General features: G+C 49.4%; 2 protein-coding genes across 5 annotated transcripts in view; both read left to right on the top strand.

The window, feature by feature from the left end:
- KIAA1671 overlaps positions 1-19,553 on the top strand; it is a 212,717-nt gene that overhangs the window by 176,420 nt on the left and 16,744 nt on the right. The window lies entirely within an intron of this gene.
- LOC308462010 (beta-crystallin B2) lies at positions 86-15,633 on the top strand. 3 transcript variants are annotated; one of them, XM_080979234.1, is made up of 6 exons: positions 86-330; positions 5,979-6,050; positions 9,490-9,608; positions 10,505-10,637; positions 13,827-13,969; positions 15,259-15,633. In XM_080979234.1, exons 1-6 carry the CDS (start codon positions 244-246, stop codon positions 15,425-15,427), a joined length of 723 nt encoding a protein of 240 aa, XP_080835360.1. In that variant the 5' UTR covers positions 86-243; the 3' UTR covers positions 15,428-15,633. The 3 variants fall into 3 exon arrangements, with proteins under 3 accessions (XP_080835360.1, XP_080835362.1, XP_080835361.1); XM_080979236.1 differs by lacking the exon at positions 86-330 and adding an exon at positions 1,410-1,562; XM_080979235.1 differs by lacking the exon at positions 86-330 and adding an exon at positions 3,673-4,041.

Below are 19,553 nucleotides of genomic sequence, written 5' to 3'. Positions count from 1 at the left end.
AATTTTTTTAGCTGCAGGCCAGTCCACTGTCCCTCAGACCTTGTGGCGGACTGGAGAAGTGGCCGGGGGTGGGGCTGGAAAAAGAGGCAAGGGGGGCCAGCCGCTGCGCTTAGCTTCCCAGGGGCACAATCCATAGCGCATTTCATTTCAGTGGGCTTCGGGCGCTGAACAAGCGGCGTTGAAACGATTGCAGCTTACTTGCGAGTAAGCGTCTCTTTAGGGCTCTTAGTGTCTGTGCATCCAATGGCAGGGCAGACGCGGCGTCTAAAGTGGACTTCCGGAGGTGGCGAGGCGGAAGGAGCCAATCTCTGCCAATCAAACGCCGCTGAGGTAAACCAGGTGCGGCGTTTGATTGGCAGTGTCGCCGCCGCTCAGCCTCTTCCTTCCGTCACCATCGCCGGGAGTCTCGGCTTCACGGCGCAGGGCGCAGGCCCTTGGTTTGCCTTGGGATGCCAAAGTGATTGAAATCTATAGGAACAGGAGACCCTCACCCCCAGCTCCTCAAATTGATTAAATCTGCCACATTGCTGACAAATAGGCGCAGAAGCTTTTGTGGGAGAAAGTAAAAGGGACTCACTTTCCTCCATAAACACGGGAGAGAAGGTGTTTTAAAGGTGGCCAAATGCTGGTGCATTTTTTTAAAAAAAGTTGTTGCTTCCAGGTGACTTTCCCAGTTCCTTTTTGTGTCCAAAGAGTTATTTTAGTGCTCTGAGTTTGTGGGTGCCACACCCTTATAATCCTAGCAAGTGTTATAAGCTTATCAAGACAGACTAGCTTCCTGACGCTGGGCCGTTAAGAGAGCAAAGGAAGGGGGCTCTGTGCCAGATGACAATGGAGATAGGCTCCTCTAGTTCTTAGACAGGAGGACAAAGCCTGAGTTGGAGAGCAGTGTGTGCTAGAGGAAAAAGCTGCAGGCTGGAAAGGCAGAGCTCTCTCAACCATCACCCATGGTAGATTTATGCTTGAAACCAAGGCTGTGTCTTTGGGATAAACAAAAATACACCTTTGGGGTGTTAATACTGTGAACCCCTCCAGCCTAGACTCAGGTTATATATATGTATAAGGAAACCATATATCCTAAAGAAACCATAGTTTCCGCTGTGTATCATTTCCAAAAGTTAACATGAACCCTGGGTAAGCACCTGGAATCTCACCCCCCTCAGAGATTGGAGAGGTATGCAACAATAGGCTTTGCAACATGAGACTATTGAGGGTGCTGCCCATGGAGTTATGGGGTGCGCTAAGGTTATTTGTTAAAGTACAGCAATGCAGTTAAAAAAAGCAAAAAACTTAAATGAAGCTTTTAACTTAAAAACAAACAAAAACGTTAAAACAAAGTGGATTTTAAAGCTGTGCTTTAAAACAAAAAAACACCAAATAATCCCAAACTCTTCAATGCTCTGCAAGCAGCATTTTAGACAGTCCCACTTCTTGCAAAGCCCACTGGACCTATTGAAACAGATTTGTGTGTATGTGAATGTGGGAGAAAGGAGACATGGATCACTCCAATTTGTCTTGGTGCACACCCTTATTAGATGGCAATGTGCTTCCTTCAAAATGTGGCAAGTCAGCCCTGGGCCCTCTTACACTTTTTGCAGAATGGGGTTCTCTGCCCCCCTTTTCTAAATGACCCAAGCTCTTTGTGGATCTGTTGAGAAACACCAATTAGTACAGAATAACCCCGCAATGTTGCCTTATTTCCATTTGCAGTAGTTTTTGCAGGGTGCAGAGAAAGAGAGAGAGAGAGACTCTTCTGCTTCAAGGATCAAGCACAAGAAATGTGTAAATGTATCTATGGATCTAGCTATCCATGCCACAGTGATGACTCCCAAATATTATCATGGTTTGGTGTTATCAAGAATAGGGAAACCCCACTACTAGGCCATGAGTATTGATGGTTTCTTAAAACTGGGCAGATCCCACACTATCTGAGCCTAGTTTTGCCCCATCTCAGTTATGGGGCATCATGTGCCCACCTGCAAGCAAAAGACATAATGGGCAAGAGGCACCAGGAGACCACTTCTTGTGATCAGCCAACCTGGTGTCTCCAGACACTGATGGACTCCTATTAACACCAGTCAGGATGGCCTGAGGTCTGATGGCAAAAGGCCTTGGACTTTCCCTGGAGAAGCTCTATTGGACACCAACTGCCTCCACTTAGTGGTTAAGAGCTTAAGCTGCAGAGGTCCAATCAGGTTTAGCTTGTGAGAGTGTTGCATTGGTGGGTGGCTATATTTGAGCTGTTTTCTTTTTAGCATAATTTACAATCCCCCAAAAGGGGTACTTGTCAATTGCCAAGGAATAATAAATGATACGGGATGCGGGTGGCACTGTGGGTAAAACCTCAGCGCCTAGGACTTGCCGATCGTCAGGTCGGCGGTTCGAATCCCCGTGGCGGGGTGCGCTCCTGCTGCTCGGTCCCAGCGCCTGCCAACCTAGCAGTTCGAAAGCACCCCCGGGTGCAAGTAGATAAATAGGGACCGCTTACTAGTGGGAAGGTAAACGGCGTTTCCGTGTGCTGTGCTGGCTCGCCAGATGCAGCTTGTCACGCTGGCCACGTGACACGGAAATGTCTGCGGACAGCGCTGGCCCCCGGCCTCTTAAGTGAGATGGGCGCACAACCCTAGAGTCGGACACGACTGGCCTGTACGGGCAGGGGTACCTTTACCTTTACCTTTAATAAATGATATGGGTTGGGATCCCCCTGGGAGCCCCAACTTTATGGGGCTGAGAACAGATCACCCCCCCCAAAAGTATGCAGGAATGGGGCTGAGGCCTCCCAATCTTGATTGGCTGGGCCCTGCTGGGCCTCCCATCAGCAGTGGTGTGCCCTGGTGGGCTATCTCTGGTGGCATAGGGCCCTGCCGGGCCTAACTGTAGTGGGCAGGCCTCACAACCTCCTCCCAACTTATGAGACATTGCAAGTGTGTGTTGCACATGTGATGTTACACACACATGTCGAACCCCCCAGTGTCATGCGGAACTCGGTGCCTCTGCTCTCCTGTAAAGAAAGACTGCTGTGTTTGCAACGTTTTAGTTCCGAGAAAGGGTGAGAAAGATACGGCATGAAATATACTTTTAAAATTATGCCTGGCATGGAGGACACAAATAGAAAAAAACTTTTTTTCTTCTCTCTGTGTGTCTCCTGTCAACCAGAACTCATAGACATTGGATGAAGCTGAATGTTTGAAGATGCAGGACAGATAAAAGAAATGACTTCTTCACACAGTGCATAAACTATGGAACTCCCTCCCTCAGGAGGCAGGGATGGCTACTAACTTGGATGGCTTTAACGGAGGATTGGAGAAATTCATGGTGGAGGAGAGGGCTCCCAGTGGCTCCTGGCCACAATGACTCTGCTCTGCCCAGGAGGGGAGAGTGTTGCTCTTCTGCTTGCATATTGTTTGCCCCTTTCCCTTTGGAGCCTTTGGGCAGCCAGTTGCTTCAGTAGATGGGTCTTCCTGTGGTTGCTTCTTGCCAAACCAGCAGGGACTGTGGTCTGAGCAGCGGGCAGAATGTGTGCACAGCTGGAAAAACCCATCTTCCCTTAAAAAATAAACAAACAAAACTCCAACTTTGCAACTGCTGACCTTGGCATTTTTATTTCTATTATTTTGCCTCCTAAATGAGCTATATGGGTGTGTTGGGTTTATCAAAGAGGGACAGTCTCTCGTCCTCAAAATCCCCAGGCTGGACTGAGCTGGGAGCAACATTGTTCCAAAGGGATGCCGGGGGGGGGCTTGGCAAAGATCCTGCTGAGGTTGACAGAAACTCCCTTTTCTTGCCAACAGGCCTGACAAAGAGAGTGGCTCCAAAATGAAAAGCTCATGAAATAATTCTGCCTCTTGGTCTTTAGCAGGACAAAGGGTCGTGACGAGTCAGCTGATCTGGGTTTTCATTGCCCTTTAATCCAACATTCTCGATTTTGATCACACATTCGTGAACTCGATAAATACTTCTGGTGCATTAATGTGCCGGCTGCCTATAAATTCTGGTGCTTGGCTGCACTTCCAGTGGCATAAGCAAACTCTGGTGCAACTGGTAAGCATCTTATTCTTTTTTTAACCCCCCCCCCGCAAAGTTTTAAAGCTGGGGGGTTTTGGGGTTTTTTTTGTTATATTTTTTGGGGGGGTCTTCTTTCCATTCCAGGTGTGAATATCCTGTAAAGGAAATCCCAGAAGGAGAAATTAGAAAGCAGCTCTCTAGTTCTCAGCCGGTCTCAGCTTCCACTGAGGCACCTCAAGTTAGGCATCCAATATCTTTGTTCCAACCTGTCCTTACCTATGCTTTGAAAATCCAAACAGGAGAGCTGCCTCCATTGCCTAGGGAATGGTACAGTGGTACCTCGGGTTAAGAACTTAAGGCGTTCTGGAGGTCCATTCTTAACATGAAACTGTTCTTAACCTGAAGCACCACTTTAGCTAATGGGGCCACCGGAGCATGATTTCTGTTCTCATCCTGAAGCAAAGTTCTTAACCTGAGGTACTATTTCTGGGTTAGCGGAGTCTGTAACCTGAAGCGTCTGTAACCTGAAGCGTATTTAGAGAGGCGGAAGAGGGACAGCAGCAATTGGGAGGGGAATGCCCTTTGGACAAGAGGGAATTGAGACAGGCAAGAGTGGTTCACAGCCTGCATTAAGCCGTGCTAAGTGCTTAAAAAGGTAAAGTAAAGGACAGTTAAGTCCAGTCGCAGACGACTCTGGGGTTGCGGCACTCATCTCGCTTTACAGGCCGAAGGAGCTGACGTTTGTCTGCAGACAGTTTTCCTGGGTCATGTGGCCAACATGACTAAGCCGCTGGGACCGAGCAACGGGAGCTCACCCAGTCGCGGGGATTCGAACCACTGACTGGCAAGCCCAAGAGGCTCAGTGGCTTAGACCACAGCGCCACCCGCATCCCTATGCTAAGTGCTTAGTTGTGAGTAATTCCTCCTGGCTAGATGTGTCTGTGTCTGGACTGTTTGGGTATTTCCCAGCACCTTGGCAGCAATCAGGTCCCCACCCCCTATAGACTCCCCTTTTTTCTTTTGCAAACTGGCTGATTCCCTCTCCCTTTCAAATGTATATATTTTCTAGCTTCCTTTTACACAGCAGTCTCTTTAACCCTGGCAAGTGTTTGTGTGGCCACCTGCAAATGGGGACCTTTCTGTTATGTTTCCTATCTAGAAATGTATATGATGGGAAAGGGAGCTGGTTGCAGTGGCGCTTTATGGCTGCATTGCAAATGAAGAGAGCCAAGTAGGGACAGGAGAGCAAGTCAGTTTCTGCCTAAACTGCACTTCCCCAAGTGATTTCTGGACCAAAATGCAACTATCTTTCAAAATTGGCACTTCTCTGAGTTTTGCGGTGCAATTCTCCAATCCTTGAAAATGTTACAAAAATGCATCTATCTATCGGGGCGGGGGAGAGGAGAGAATATCAGGGGGCATAGCTTGCAAAAAACATACATGTTAGGCACAGCTGCATACGTGACAATTAGGGAAATGGCACACTAAAAGGATGACTAATTTTCATGAGGACTCTTTAAAATAAAAAGTGCAGATTGGTGTGGAGAACAGATTGGGGCAAAAGAAAAATTGAGAGAAACTGAAACTGACAGATCAATCCTCTGTCCCTGCTGTGTCAGGAGATTGTCTCTTGCCAGCTCTGCCGCTCCAGCTACCTACCTCCGAGGACTAGTAAACCCAGCATTGGAGACAGCAATGCTTCTGAATACCAGTTGCTGGAAATTGCAGGAGGGGAGAGAACTCTAGTGCTCATGTTCTCCTTGCAGGATTCCCATCTGTTTGGCCACTGTGAGGATAGGATGCTGCACTAGATGGATCCAGCCAATGGCATTGCCGGGTTTCTGGTGCTCATGGAGCAGAGTGACCTGAACTTCCTCTGGGATGGTCCCTACCTAGCATTGTGTTTGTGCAATTTCTCCAATGTGGTGACTTTGCCCTCATCCTTCTAATCTGATGTGAGGTTCTCTCCCCAGGGAGCAGCTCAACCACTTTTCATGATGGCTTCAGACCACCAAGCATCAAAACAGCAGCAAGCCAGTTCCAAGGTCAGTAAGGGGCAGGCCAGGAAGCCCAGAGGGCTTGCAGCCCTGCAGAGGCTCTCCCTGGAAAGAACTCAACTGGGTGGAAAATTCCATTGCAGATCCAGAATCTTGCGGGGCAGCAGGAAGCAGTGACAAGAAAAGATTTTGGTCCAATCTTACATTTTATCAATAAAATGAGAACCTTTATAACAGGGGAGATCTTTCCTGTAAACAAAGGAGGTGTAAGATCAACAAAGAGTATTATAGCTCCTCAAAGACTAATGAATGCATCATGGCACAAGCTTTTGTGGACTTTTGTGCATAAAAGTGTTAAGTTGCTCAGAAGGCAAGCAGAATGCAAAATCATTAGCCCACCATTTCTACCCTGACTAGCAGAAAGGTAATCTCCATCTTGCTGGCTTCTGTGCAGAAAGAGAAAAGCAAGCCTGGCCGCCTTCCCCATCAGCACCACACAGAAAAAGGCAGGAAGCACAGCAGCTCCAGCAGGGGGCTTGGGCATCCTTGACATAGGTGGGCCTCTTAACTGTATGTGTGGGCTGGTAGGGAGGACTCTCCAGAGTTTCAGGCAGAAGGACATTCCCAGCCCTACCTGGAAATGCCAAGGATTGAACTTGGGGACCTTCTGCATTCAAAGCAGATGCTCTGCCTCTGAGCAGAGTAGCACTGAGAAACCACGGAAGGATTTTCCGGGAGCTTGAGTGTGGTCTGGACTAGCTCATGAGGTCTTTGACTTGGCTGGACCCTGCCCCAAGCAGAGCCACAGTGGGTGGTGTTGGTTCCTCCTGCCCCCCCCATCAATTCTCATTTATTGCTCCTATGTGTAACCTGTGGGGCAGGGGGTTGGTCTGTAAAAGGCAGCAAGTTGGTTATAAGCGAGGACCAGGGCAGGATTCATGAATACATCTCAAACTTGTACTCTGTGCAGCTTTTGCATCACTGAGGTTCCTCTTTAGCCCTACAGGAAGCAGGATCGCATGTGCCTGTTCAAGCTTCAAAGATGCTTCAAAGCATCCTGCCAACTTTTTACACACACAAAATGAACCAGAAAGTGGACAGAGTAGGGCAATGGAAAGGTGGTGGAACAGGGATCCAATATGGCCCCCCTCCCCATATTGGGCCATAATACAACAGAAGTTGCCAGGGTCCCAAGCTTTGCAAAGTTCCCGAATGCCTCTCCTACCTCCCAGCCCTCCTGCCAGGGTCACAGGAAGTGTCCACACAAAGACAAACCCTGAAATGAGCTTGTTAATGCTGGAACTGGTTTCAGTAACAAAGCCATGTTACTCGGTCTTTTGCAGCAAAAAAGTCCAAGAGATCTGAGGCATCTAAGGGCCAATTTTTGGAAACCTGTTTGTGTTTCAGTTCTCACTGATCATCTTTTTTTACTCTATGCTGTTGTGGTGGGCAGAGAGTATAGCCTTGGGTCTATTATTTATTGCATTTATATCCCACCTTTTTCTCTAAGGAGCTCAAGGTGACTTACCGTATTTTTTGCACCATAACACTCACTTTTTTCCTCCTATAAAGTAAGGGGAAATGTCTGTGCGTGTTATGGAGGGAATGCCTACGGGTGGCATGCCTACGGATTTTCCTCCTCTAAAAACTACGTGCGTGTTATGGTCGGGTGCGTGTTATAGAGCGAAAAATACGGTACATGGTTCTTTCTCTCCTCACTTAATCCTCACAACAGCCCTGTGAGACAATGGCTGCCCCATGAGCTTTATGGCTGAGCTTTATGGATTTGAACCCTGGTCTCCCAGGCCCAGGCCCAACTGACCACTAGGCCACCCTTGCTCTCTCCCAGTGAGCCTGGTAGATGTTATGTATCTACCCTTGCTTTCCCTTTGGCCTGCTCCTCCTCCAGGCACTACCATTCCCATCTTTTAGCTGGAACCTCAGTGGATGGTACAATCCATGGAGGTCTTGGGCCAAAACTGGATAACTAGGTAGGCTAGGGAGGAAATTGGTGCAGGATGAAGTCACTCACAGTTAGGCCTGTCAAAAGAATGTTACAGCATTGCTTGTAAAGTCCTGTTGCAAAGTCCCATTGCAAAGTCCTGTTTCCGCCTGTGAACAGCCCAGGGAGGTCCATGGAGGAGGTACCCACCACCTCCTGCTGCCATCCCAGTATCTGCTTCTCAGCAGGAGGCTGTTTCTGAAGGTGCCACTGGAAATCATGTCCTCGGTACATATTTCCACCTCCTTTGAAGTGTAAGTATTCTAACCCCTTCACTTGACCTGCTCCACTTGCTCCCTGCTCCAGGACTGAAAGGGAAATCTGAAAGAGGGAAGTTTATAGGAAGGTTCACTGACTTGATGAAACCTGAATGCAGCCAAAATTCCTGGTGGATCCACTGGCAGAGGAAGAGGAGTGTGGAGGGAGCGCACCGCCGGCGGCAGCACAATCCTGGTGGGGTGCCATCGCAGCTGCCCCCCCCCGCCTGTGCTGGGCGCCACGGCCCCTGCAGGTGGTGCACCACACCCCCAGGATGCGCGCCAGCCCCGCACCCGCCTGCTTTCTGCCACTGGGTGGATCATGACATTTGTAGCTCAGAGGTAGAGTATCTGCTTTGCATGCAGAACATTCCAGCTTCAGTCTTCAGGTAGAGCTTGAAGAGACCCTGGAGGGCCACTGGCAGTCAGTGAAGAAGTGAAGACAGTACAGTACTGAGCAGTGGCCTAGCCGGGGGGGGGGCTGGGGGGTTCTGGGTGCCCCCATGGCAGGTTGAGGCAGGAGCACAGGGAAGGTGCCCCCATGGCAGGTGAGGCAGGAGCACAGGGAAGATGCGCCCAGTCAGGGGTGGCACCCCCTTCCCCTTGTGGCCAGCGAAGGGGCGCTCCTTGGCAGAGGCGGGGGGGGAGGCACAGCCGCTGCAACTACCTCCCCTCAGGGCGTGACCCGGGACAGAAACAGTGGACAGCAGGAGAGGTGATGGAGGCCTCTCCGCTCCTCTCCTCCGCTGGCCTCAGCATGTGATTGCACCCTCCATGCTGCATTGTGAGGCTGCAATCAGACAGTCACAAAGGCGCACAGGGCTGCCAGGCACGTGCCCTTCAAATCAGTCCAGACTAATTGCAAGCAGCTGCTCCCTCTGTGCCCCACCCCCTGCCACTTTGTGCGCCTGCCCCGGGCGGCAGTAGCATACGCTCTGCCATTGGTCCTGAGCTAGCTGGACCAGCGGCCCAATGCCATATAAGGGAGCTTCCAATGTTCATACCCAGACACAGCTGTTCTCTCCATCTGTACGTCCAGCTAGCCACACCATAATGACTGCACCAACCTGTCCTCCTCTGTTCCTGCCTTCTCTGCCTATTTGAAGGCAGCTTCCCCTCCAGATGTTTGGATTGCAGCTTTCACCAGCCACCCAGCATCAAAAGGCTCTGGGTAGGCACCCTGAGTAGGGTACCAGGTGTCTGTCTGTCTCTCTTTCTCGGGTTCCAGATTGTCGTCTTCGAGCAGGAGAATTTCCAGGGTCGCTGCCATGAGCTGAATGCGGCTTGTCCCAATTTGAAGGAGGTTGGGCTAGAGAAAGTGGGCTCCATCCTGGTGCATTCAGGCCCGTAAGTCTCCCCCTGTGCGAACAGGGGTTGGGAAAGATGCAAGGGCAAGCTTCTGTGCCAAGGTGGGGTTGGGTCACACAGCTAGAAGGAGCTTCGTTTTTGACACTGCACAATTTCATGCAAGTGTCTTGTTTGTCCTTCAAAGGGCAAAATGAGGAGAACCTCCTGCCTCTTCAGATAATTATCTCAGATAGCCTCTGAGGTGAATCATGCTCCAACATGACTGTCATTTCAATGATGAGCAAATATGACACTCTTAGCCCTTTGTGGGAGAAGGAATGATGTATTTGGAGGAATGAGATTCCTTCAGCTCCAACTTTCATTTTAATTTTATTTCAGCAATTTTTGTTAGGGTGAGGTTTTGGGTTTGAGTTTATGAATGTATGGATCATTTGAGCAAGTTTGGGGTTATTCTGGGTTTAAGGCTGTTTATTTCCTGTTAGGTGAAGAATAGGTTGCAAATAGCAGAAGTAAATAAATAATTGAATTAAAATGTTGGACTAGTTCCCCTCCTCTACACCAGAGGCATACACCAGAGATTTTCTTCTAAATCTGAAGTGAGGACAGATAATTTATCTGTACAGTGGTACCTCGGGTTAAGAATTTAATTCGTTCTGGAGGTCCATTCTTAACCTGAAACTGTTCTTAACCTGAGATACCATTTTAGCTAATGGGGCCTCCCACTGCCACTGTGCTGCCACTGCACAATTTCTGTTCTCATCCTGAAGCAAAGTTCTTAACCCGAGGTACTATTTCTGGGTTAGCGGAGTCTGTAACCTGAAGCATCTGTAACCTGAAGCATCTGTAACCCCAGATACCACTGTACTGCCAGGAAAAAGTTAGTTCTGCTCCAGCTGATGGAGATTTTTGTGGGGGGTATCTCTGTGCTTTTCCAGATGGGTTGGTTATGAGCAGGTGAACTGCAAAGGGGAGCAATTTGTCTTTGAGAAAGGAGAATATCCCCGCTGGGACTCGTGGACCAACAGCCGGAGGAGCGACAGCATCTCTGCCTTGAGGCCCATCAAAGTGGTGAGGAGGTGGGGAGGGAGGGAGACATTCTGGCTGGTGGCGGGCAGCACTCATGTAGTGAATGTTCTGGGCTGGATACAAGAATGGGCAGGTTTGGCTTCATGCCTGGTGGAGTCACAAGGGTCTGCAGCTGATCTTAGAAGATTTTGGAGTGGGCAGATGGAATCATTGAGCTGGGATCCCAAGAGTCACTCAGTCCACCCCCTTGTAATGCTCTCCTAGGGATGTGTGCCCAGCAACATCAAATTCCCCATCCCTGCTCGAAATATGATGGGGCTGGACAGACATAGAACAGATGGCAGCTTCAGCAGCAAAAACAAAAGAGAGGAAGGAAAGAAGGGTGCAAATGATGACCTTCATGTGCCCTTTGTGGTTTGTTATTCCAGTTGGAAGGTGGGTCATGGCTTTATCTGCAAAGCAAAACTCTGAATCAGTGACACAAGTCATGCTTTCACAGGAACCACTTGGAGGAAAGAGGGGTTTTGTGGGCAGGGGGAGATGTAATATTCTGGAACACACAATAGCCTAGTTTTATGAGAGAGATTTCTCCCTACCACCACCAACCATATACTTGTGAGGAGGGCCCACCCATGGTGTGTTACTGTTTGGGTGGCTTTCAATGATTAAAAATGCAATGCATTAAAATTCATGCATGGTATTTTCAGTGCTATTTTTCTAGAAAAAGAGCCAGAACTCACCACGGACACCTCCCTTGTTCTCTTATAATGGCAATGGTGCCTACCTGAGAGGGACTGAGTTCCGGTTGAAAAAAAGCTGTGGGTATTTTAATATATTTTTATTAACAATAAAATTGCATGAAGTACATGGCATTGAAGTCCCTTCAAAAACCAAGAGCTGAAGTGACTGCAGCAGAGAAGTCCCTGCTGCCGCAGAAATGTGATCAGCAAGGAGTGGGCAGCCCTTGCCGGAAGCCTCCAAGGAGAGCTTTTCCCCCCACCCCCCTCCGGATCTCTCTGTTCATTCCTGCCTCCAAGGACCCCTTTTAATTACGGGATGTATTTCTTGGAGAAAGAGGTTTAGAAGAGAGATTCCTACTCTCTGGTAGGCACAATGGCGATAGCTACCAAGTACATTACAACTTGGTTAGATATTACATCTACCCTTATCCACTTTTAAACAAATGTTCTGTACAAAAATACAGAATAAAATCACAGATGCTTGGCTTTGCAAATAAATGAATGTTTTACTCACAGAGTTTCCAAAAGTTGCAGCAAGAAAGTCTCCATCTGCTGGCAGTCATACAAAGAAGAGGCTCTAAAAGACTTTAAAATAAAATAATTTTTTTTAAAAGGATCATTGCAGGCTATAAAATCTCCCTTTTGGAGAGGTTCAGCTCAATGGCAGCATTTGCAGAGCCCGGAGTCAAAGCTATATAGAAGGAAGAGAAAGACACTGAGGGGGGAAGGGGAGCCTGCTAAGCAACACCCACTCTGATAACTTGGGCTCAGGGTTAACCCTTTTATGCACACAGGTGTGTGTCAATAACTGCATATTACAGCATTTATACCCTGCCTTTTCCCCAAGCTGGGATTCAAGGAGGCGTCCAACATTTAAAAACACCATTATGAAATACAAAGTAGTCCCAACAAGCTAGTTAAAAACCAATAGTTAAAATACATTAGAACACCAGCAATGAAAATGCAGTTTGCCCCAACAGCAGCACTGTCTGCATGTTAGTTTCCAAAGACCTGTCCAAACAGGAAGGTCTCAACCTGCCAGCAGAAGGATGACAAAGAGGGAGCCAGTCTAGCCTCTCTTGGGAGGGAATCTCATATTGGCGGTTGGAGGATGGATGGCGGCTAATGGATTGAAGTTGAATCCTGACAAGACAGAAGTATTGTTTTTGGGGGACAGGGGGCGGGCTGGTGTGGAGGACTCCCTGGTCCTGAATAGGGTAACTGTGCCCCTGAAGGACCAGGTGCGCAGCCTGGGAGTCATTTTGGACTCACAGCTGTCCATGGAGGCGCAGGTCAATTCTGTATCCAGGGCAGCTGTCTACCAACTCCACCTGGTACGCAGGCTGAGACCCTACCTGCCCGCGGACTGTCTCGCCAGAGTGGTGCATGCTCTAGTTATCTCCCGCTTGGACTACTGCAATGCGCTCTACGTGGGGCTACCTTTGAAGGTGACCCGAAAACCACAATTAATCCAGAATGCGGCAGCTAGACTGGTGACTGGGGGCGGCCGCCGAGACCACATAACACCGATCTTGAAAGACCTACATTGGCTCCCAGTACGTTTCCGAGCACAATTCAAAGTGTTGGTGTTGACCTTTAAAGCCCTAAACGGCCTCGGCCCAGTATACCTGAAGGAGCGTCTCCACCCCCATCGTTCTGCCCTGACGCTGAGGTCCAGCGCCGAGGGCCTTCTGGCGGTTCCCTCATTGCGAGAAGCAAAGCTACAGGGAACCAGGCAGAGGGCCTTCTCGGTAGTGGCGCCCGCCCTGTGGAACGCCCTCCCATCAGATGTCAAAGCGATAAATAACTACCTGACATTTAGAAGGCATCTTAAGGCAGCCCTTAAGGGAAGCTTTTAATCTGTGATATTTTACTGTATTTTTTGCTTCTATGGAAGCCGCCCAGAGTGGCTGGGGGGGCCCAGCCAGATGGGCGGGGTACAAATAAATTATTATTATTATTATTATTATTATTATTATTATTATTATTATTATTCTGGGAGCAGCTGTAGAAAAGACACATTCTTGGGTCACCACCAGCTGTGTTTCTGATGCTGTTGGGACCAAGATCTCACTCAAAGATCTCACCCAAAGATCTTAACACCTGGGCAGGTTTGCGTGGGGAGATGTGATCTTTCAGGTAGCCTGGGCCCAATCATATAGGACTTTGTAAGTTACAAGCAGCACTTTGAAGTGTGCTTGGAATCAGATTGGTAGCCTGTGAAAATGTTTTAACTGGGCTGTAGCATGCTGAGTTGGTCTGCATAATTCTCCCAGCCACCCCTTAATCCTTACAAGGATCCTACGATGTAAAGCTAATCCAAGGGTTTGAGCCCAGCGGAGTGGAGCTGGCATGCTTCTGCTCCTGCCCAGTGAGCCAGGGTTTGCACGTGGCTTTTCCCCCATGGCCTCCTTCTTCCTTTGCTCTGTCACCCTTCCCCCTGCCCTTGTGTGGCTGCCTCTAACCTTGGCCTGGTGCGGCTTCCTCCTAGGACAGCCAGGAGCACAAGATCGTCCTCTATGAGAACCCCAGCTTCACTGGAAAGAAGATAGAGATCATCGATGATGACGTGCCCAGTTTCCATGCCCATGGCTACCAGGAGAAGGTGTCCTCTGTGCGCGTCCAGAGTGGCACGTAAGTCCTCTGCCAGGCAGCTTGGTCAAGCTTGGTTGGCTGAGAGAGCTCATTTCCTAAAGATTCCTGGGTGGAGTGGCACAAAAGCCTCTGAGGTGTTCCTGGACTCAACTGAAGGCCACTGGGGTTTTTGCAGGACACCACTGGCATGCACCTAGAAACATAGGTATCAGACCATTGGTCTATCTAGCTCAGTATTGCCTCTACTGACTGGCAGCGGCTCTCTTGCCCAGTCCTCCCTGGAGATGCCAGCGGAGATTGAACCTGGGACCTTCTGCTTGCAAGACAGATGCTCTTCTGTGACCCTCCATAAGGACAGTGCAAAAAAGGTGCTAGAGATGGAGGCGCAGGTGTGGGGTAGATGAAGAGGCTGGGCTTCGTTAGGGTCCAGTCTATGTCTTATAGGAAGTGCCCAGAGTCTGAGCCAGAGTGCTGCTTAGGACTGTCTACAATAATATTCCCCAACCTGGTGCCCTTCAGGTCTTTTGAATGACAACTCTCATTAGCTCTGACCATTGGCCAGGGTGGGAGTTGTTGTTCAAAACACCTGGAAGGCACCAGGTTGGGGGTTCAGGTGGGGTCTTTCCCAGCCCTGCCTGGGGTGGGTTGAATCTAGGGCCATTTGCATGGGGGTCAGGGGCCCTATTTCTCCTGGTTAGGATTGTGCAAATTCATTTCTTCCTTGAGTTCCTTGGGTTCACGTGTTACACTCAGGCCACATTCACACCAAACATTTGAAGCACTATAATACTGCTTTAAAAAGTTGAGGCTTCCCGCAAAGAATTCTGGGCGCTGAAGTCTATTAAGGGCACCCTGTTCTCTGAATGGTTTGACAATCAGTCCCTCTTCCCAGGGAATTATGGGAATTGTGGCTCTGTGAGAAGCACAGGGGTATTCTAGCAATGCTCAGCACCCTTAACAGACTACAGCTCCCAGAATTCTTTGCAGGAAGTCATTGCTTCCTGCAGGAAGTGGCACCATAGCTCTTTAAATGCATGGTGTAGAAGTGGCTCAGTCAAAGTGGCAGGCAGTGTCAGATCCATGATCATCCCCCCTGGATGGTGAAAGCATATAGAAAGGCCTTTTTTGCTTTTGGAAATAAATGAGATGCTGTAAATCTGCTTCCAAACTTTTCTTAATGTTCAGTTCTAAATATAACAAATGTGTTACAGACTGCAAGCAAAACAGAGCAGAAAGCCCTGTCCACTAGTCAGATCCCATCACCTGGGATGAATAGCTGGGACGGGACTCCCACTGTGTGCTGCGCTGACTCCACTTCCCTTTTGCAGATGGGTGGGATACCAGTATCCTGGCTACCGAGGCTACCAATACCTCTTTGAGAAGGGGGACTATAAGGACAGCACTGAGTTTGGTGCTCAGCAGCCCCAGATCCAGTCGGTGCGGCGAATCCGGGACATGCAGTGGCATCAGAGGGGGGCCTTCCATCCTGCCAGCTAAGCCTCCCACCCCCCTTCGCTGCTGCCTCCAGACTGGGGGGGGGGGGTGAGAGAGTGCTCTGAGAGAGCCAGCAAGGGCCCTGACCTGGTCATCTACCCCCCCACCAGCTGGGGCCGCCTCTTCTGCACGCTCATGTGTGTGAGTAACTGTTCTTGCTACTGCTGCCATCACCATGGAATCGCCTGAATAAAGCTTTGCCATTCGAACACAGTTCTTGGTCTTTTCTGTTCTACTCATGATACTCCTAGAATCATGGAACTGTAGCATTGGAGGGGCTCTCTGAGGGTCATCTAGTCCAGCTCTCTGCCATGCAGGAATCAAAGCTACGGCATCCTTGACTTCTGTTTAAATACTTCCAGTGAAGGAGAGTCCACCACCTTCCCAGGGCGTCCATTCCACTGCCAAACGGTTCTTGCTGTCAGAAAGTTCTTTGTGAGGTTTAATCAGAATTTCCTTTCTTAGCATTTGAATCTACTGGTTTGGGTCCTATCCTCCGAAGCAGGAGAAACAAAAGCTCACTCCACCCTCCATTGGCTATGCATTTTTATTGATTTGTATTGATTGGGGGCGGCTCTTTCCCCCCTGCCCCCCCCCGCTACACCCATGAGTCCAATCCCCTTTGATGCAGGAAGAGCTGCAGTCCAGCAGCAAGCAGGGAGACTTACTCAGCCATGGTATTTTACTTAAGGGCCACTCACTCTTAGATGAACCTACTTCACAGGGTTTTTGGAAGGATAAAAGGACAGAGGAAAACCATAGATGCCTTGGAGTTCAACCAATATATAGATCACAGAAAAATTACAAATTTTCCCTTCCAAACAAAGGCTCCCCCCCCCTTTTTTTAGGGGGAGGGTTGTGTGCATGGCTAGATTAGCTGTCTAATGTCTTCCTGTGTGTGAGGAAGAAGACAAAGACAAAAACAAAGGGAGAGAGAGGAAACAAGAGGCATAGAGTGAAGATATGAGGGAAGTGAGCAAGGAGAGCTTCATGCCTGATAACCCCCTATTCCCTTACCCCAGATTCCCCTCACTGGTGAAGTACATGGCAGCCTGTACTTGGGGGGAGCTTAGATAAGAGAGAGAGGGGACGACAGACAGAGAAACTGATGCTTGCCCTCCCCCCAATCACACCGCCACTTGCCCTTCCGCATCCCACAGAATCATGCCACCGCTTGCCCTCCTAACCCCCCCCCCAAATCGCATGTGAACTGCTGCTCACCTGTGGGCAGCTGGCAGCCACTAGAGTTGCCATATTTCAAACAGTGAAAATCAGGACAGAAAAGTTGTTGTTTTTTGAGGGTTTTTTTTAGTTTTGCCCAAAGTTGTTGACACTGTTGACATGGATTGCCACATGTCCAGATTTTCCCAGACATTTTTTCATTTTTTCCTGTCCCTCCACTTTCAACCCTTTTGGAGGGGTCTCTTAGGGTCACTTCCCATCTCTCCACATCCCCATAGGTTAGATTACTGCGACATGTTATATGCTCAAACCACCTTTGCAGATGGTTTGAGCATATAACATCAATCCTGGCCCAACTGCACTGGCTGCCACTTAGTTTCTGGACCCCATTCAAAGTACTGGTTTTGACATATAAAGCCTTAAATGGCTCAGGATTGCAATACCTGACCAGACCCAGCATTCATCATCAGCTATCATTTTCTGATCATTCTCTATTGCTGTTGAAGGTGTGCACTGTTGAAAGTCTTCTGCCTCTGCTATTTACCATGGAGGGCTGTTTAACCCACAGCCACCATGCTACCTCAGTCATGTGCTGATAGCAGAGTTAACCAGGGTTCTATCTGCACCCCATGCAAATATTACTTGGCCAATGAGAGCACTTCCTCAATCTGGTGATCCTCTTTTGAGCCCCTCCCTGCTCTGTAGTCCTGCAGCCTCCAAACCAGCGAAGGAGAGGCCAAGTTCCCCTCTGTCCTCTTTGCTGGCACAGCCACAGCCTGTCCAAGAGGCACCTTGGGTGGCTATTTAAGCTGAACCCCCCTGGCATGTCACTGGCTGTGATGAATGATGTTCCAAGAAAATTTGCTATTTTCTGCTCCCAGACAGACAAGCGGATGCATCTTGAATGCCAATGAGTCCCCCGTCTGAGGAGGAACTGGGGAGACCAGGCAGCTGCTTTTCAGGTTTGTATGTAAAAGCCCCCCCCCCTTCCAAGTTTCCCCTGCTGTGCCCGGGCGTGCCTTTCCCCTTCATCTATCATTCTAAAACATTTCTGTCTCGCTATTCAGCCACACACACCCCTGCGGCAAAGCAGCTTACAAAAACTAGTAGACGGTTTTGCCCTTAGCCCTGCAATTTAAAATACACAACCCACAAGGAAAAAGAGATTGGGAGGGAGGAGGAAAACAACAAGCTCAGGCAGGAGTTCTTAACGTCACAGTTCTTCTAATGAACCGTTGGGATAGAAGAGATGAAGTGCTTCTCCCTTGGAGGTTAATTTTGAAAAACAAAGTGGCAAACTGCTATGGTTCTGCCTTGGACCAGTACACTTCCCATTTGCCTGAATAAAAGTACCCCCCCCCCCATTTAGGTGGGATTTGGAGCCTTCCAGGAAGAATGGGAGGCCACGGCATCTCTTGGCTAGAAATTAAGCCATGGCTGAGCCCACCAGAAGTGGCACCTCAACTTAGCTAGGCTCGCCACCGCAACTGCTCTCGGCCCTCCTTCTCCGCCTTCCATGCACACCGCTTCCCCACCACCTCCACCACCATCGAAGAACCAACAACTCAGGGGATGCCCAGGCTCACGGGGAAAGGAGATAGAAGCCTCAGAGGAAGGGGAAACGTGGCTGTTGAGGTCAAGGCAGCAGCCGCCCCTCTGCCACCGCCATTGCTGCAGCATCAACGTCCTGAACATGTAGCATCTATTTATTTCATTGAAAAAAATCTGGTAACCTTAATTTAAATTCCTACTTCTAACAGTTTAAAAAGGTTGCAGATCCCTTTGTGTGCACTTACTGACTTGAATGGGACAGCATGTGCATAAGATTTCAGATTGCGCACACTTGTATTTGAACTTGGTGGAGCTTACAGTTTGAACCCTGTGTGTTTGCTTAGACGTAAGGCCTATTGGGGCAGCTCAGCCAACCCCACCCTTTTCCTGTAGTCCATGGGCAGAGCACGTATCTAGGGTGTCAGGTGGGGACACCAATGCAAAACAGAATGTCCATATTTTCATCTGAAAAATGTTGGAGTCAACAGCTGTTAATAGTGATGGGCAAATAGAAACTCCAGGTTCAGAGACAGCAGAAGAGACAATTGCCTTCATGCCTTGCTTGTGTGCTGGTCCTGTGGGTTTCCCTGAGGCGTGGTCCAAGTCCAGTCCGAGGTCGAGGGTGCAGTATTGAGGCTGTCCGTCAAAGTTGAAGCTGGGTCCAAAGCAGGGAGTCGGGCGAGGTCAGGAGATCTGGCAGGACAGGGTGCAGGCAGGAACTGGCTACCAACAACGTTGCTCCCGCAACCTGGGACTGGGGCTGCCTGGGTTACTGGACCCAGAGGCAACCTCAGCTTCCCCTGACGGGGCTGAGAGTGGAGCACCTGCAGGCAATGGGTCCTCTATCACCTCAGGAGCCAGAGCAGACTCAGCTGGTGCCTGCATCTGAGGATCCAGCACAAGTGAGGACCCTTCAGGCTCAAGCCCCAGCCCCGGCTCAGCTGCTTCTGGAGGCGGGGAATCCTGTGCAGGTTGGGGTTCCTCAGGTTCAGCTTCCGAGTCCGAATCCCAGGCCATCACAGCTTGTGATGGCCTTTGTGAGAAGCAGGATGAGAGTCTCTGGACTCTTTGCCTACCACCCCACCTTTGTTGTGTAAAACTCACCCGTGGTGCTCCTACCATGGTGCCCATGTCCCAGCCAAGGACTATTTTTATCCATCTCCTGTGTTTATAGTTTTGAGTGTGGTTTTAAATCTTCTCCTTCATGTGAAATGTATTTTCTTCCCTCCAATAATTTTCCATTTCATGGTCTGAGCCGCAGCAGCCAAGTCTCCAGATTAGAACTGAGAAGGAAATGAGCTGTGACGGATGGACCCCTTGCCGTGGAGGGTACCAGGCCTCTTTCTTGTCAGTTGGGGGGCCGAGCGGGTGGCCCACAGTTGAGGGAGGTGGAGGG

This window comes from Podarcis pityusensis (assembly GCF_964106645.2).
Source record: "Podarcis pityusensis genome assembly, chromosome: 13".
NCBI classification, from domain to species: Eukaryota; Metazoa; Chordata; class Lepidosauria; order Squamata; family Lacertidae; genus Podarcis; species Podarcis pityusensis.
The sequence above is the reverse complement of the archived record's forward strand: the minus strand, read 5'-3'. Positions and strand labels throughout refer to the sequence as shown.

Coding starts and splice junctions, on each gene's coding strand:
- LOC308462010 (XM_080979234.1), top strand. CDS start 244: ATGGCAGGGCAGACGCGGCGTCTAAAGTGGACTTCCGGAGGTGGCGAG. Junction 331..5,978: donor GCCAATCAAACGCCGCTGAG/GTAAACCAGGTG, acceptor TTCTCTCCCCAG/GGAGCAGCTCAACCACTTTT. Junction 6,051..9,489: donor AGCAGCAAGCCAGTTCCAAG/GTCAGTAAGGGG, acceptor CTCGGGTTCCAG/ATTGTCGTCTTCGAGCAGGA.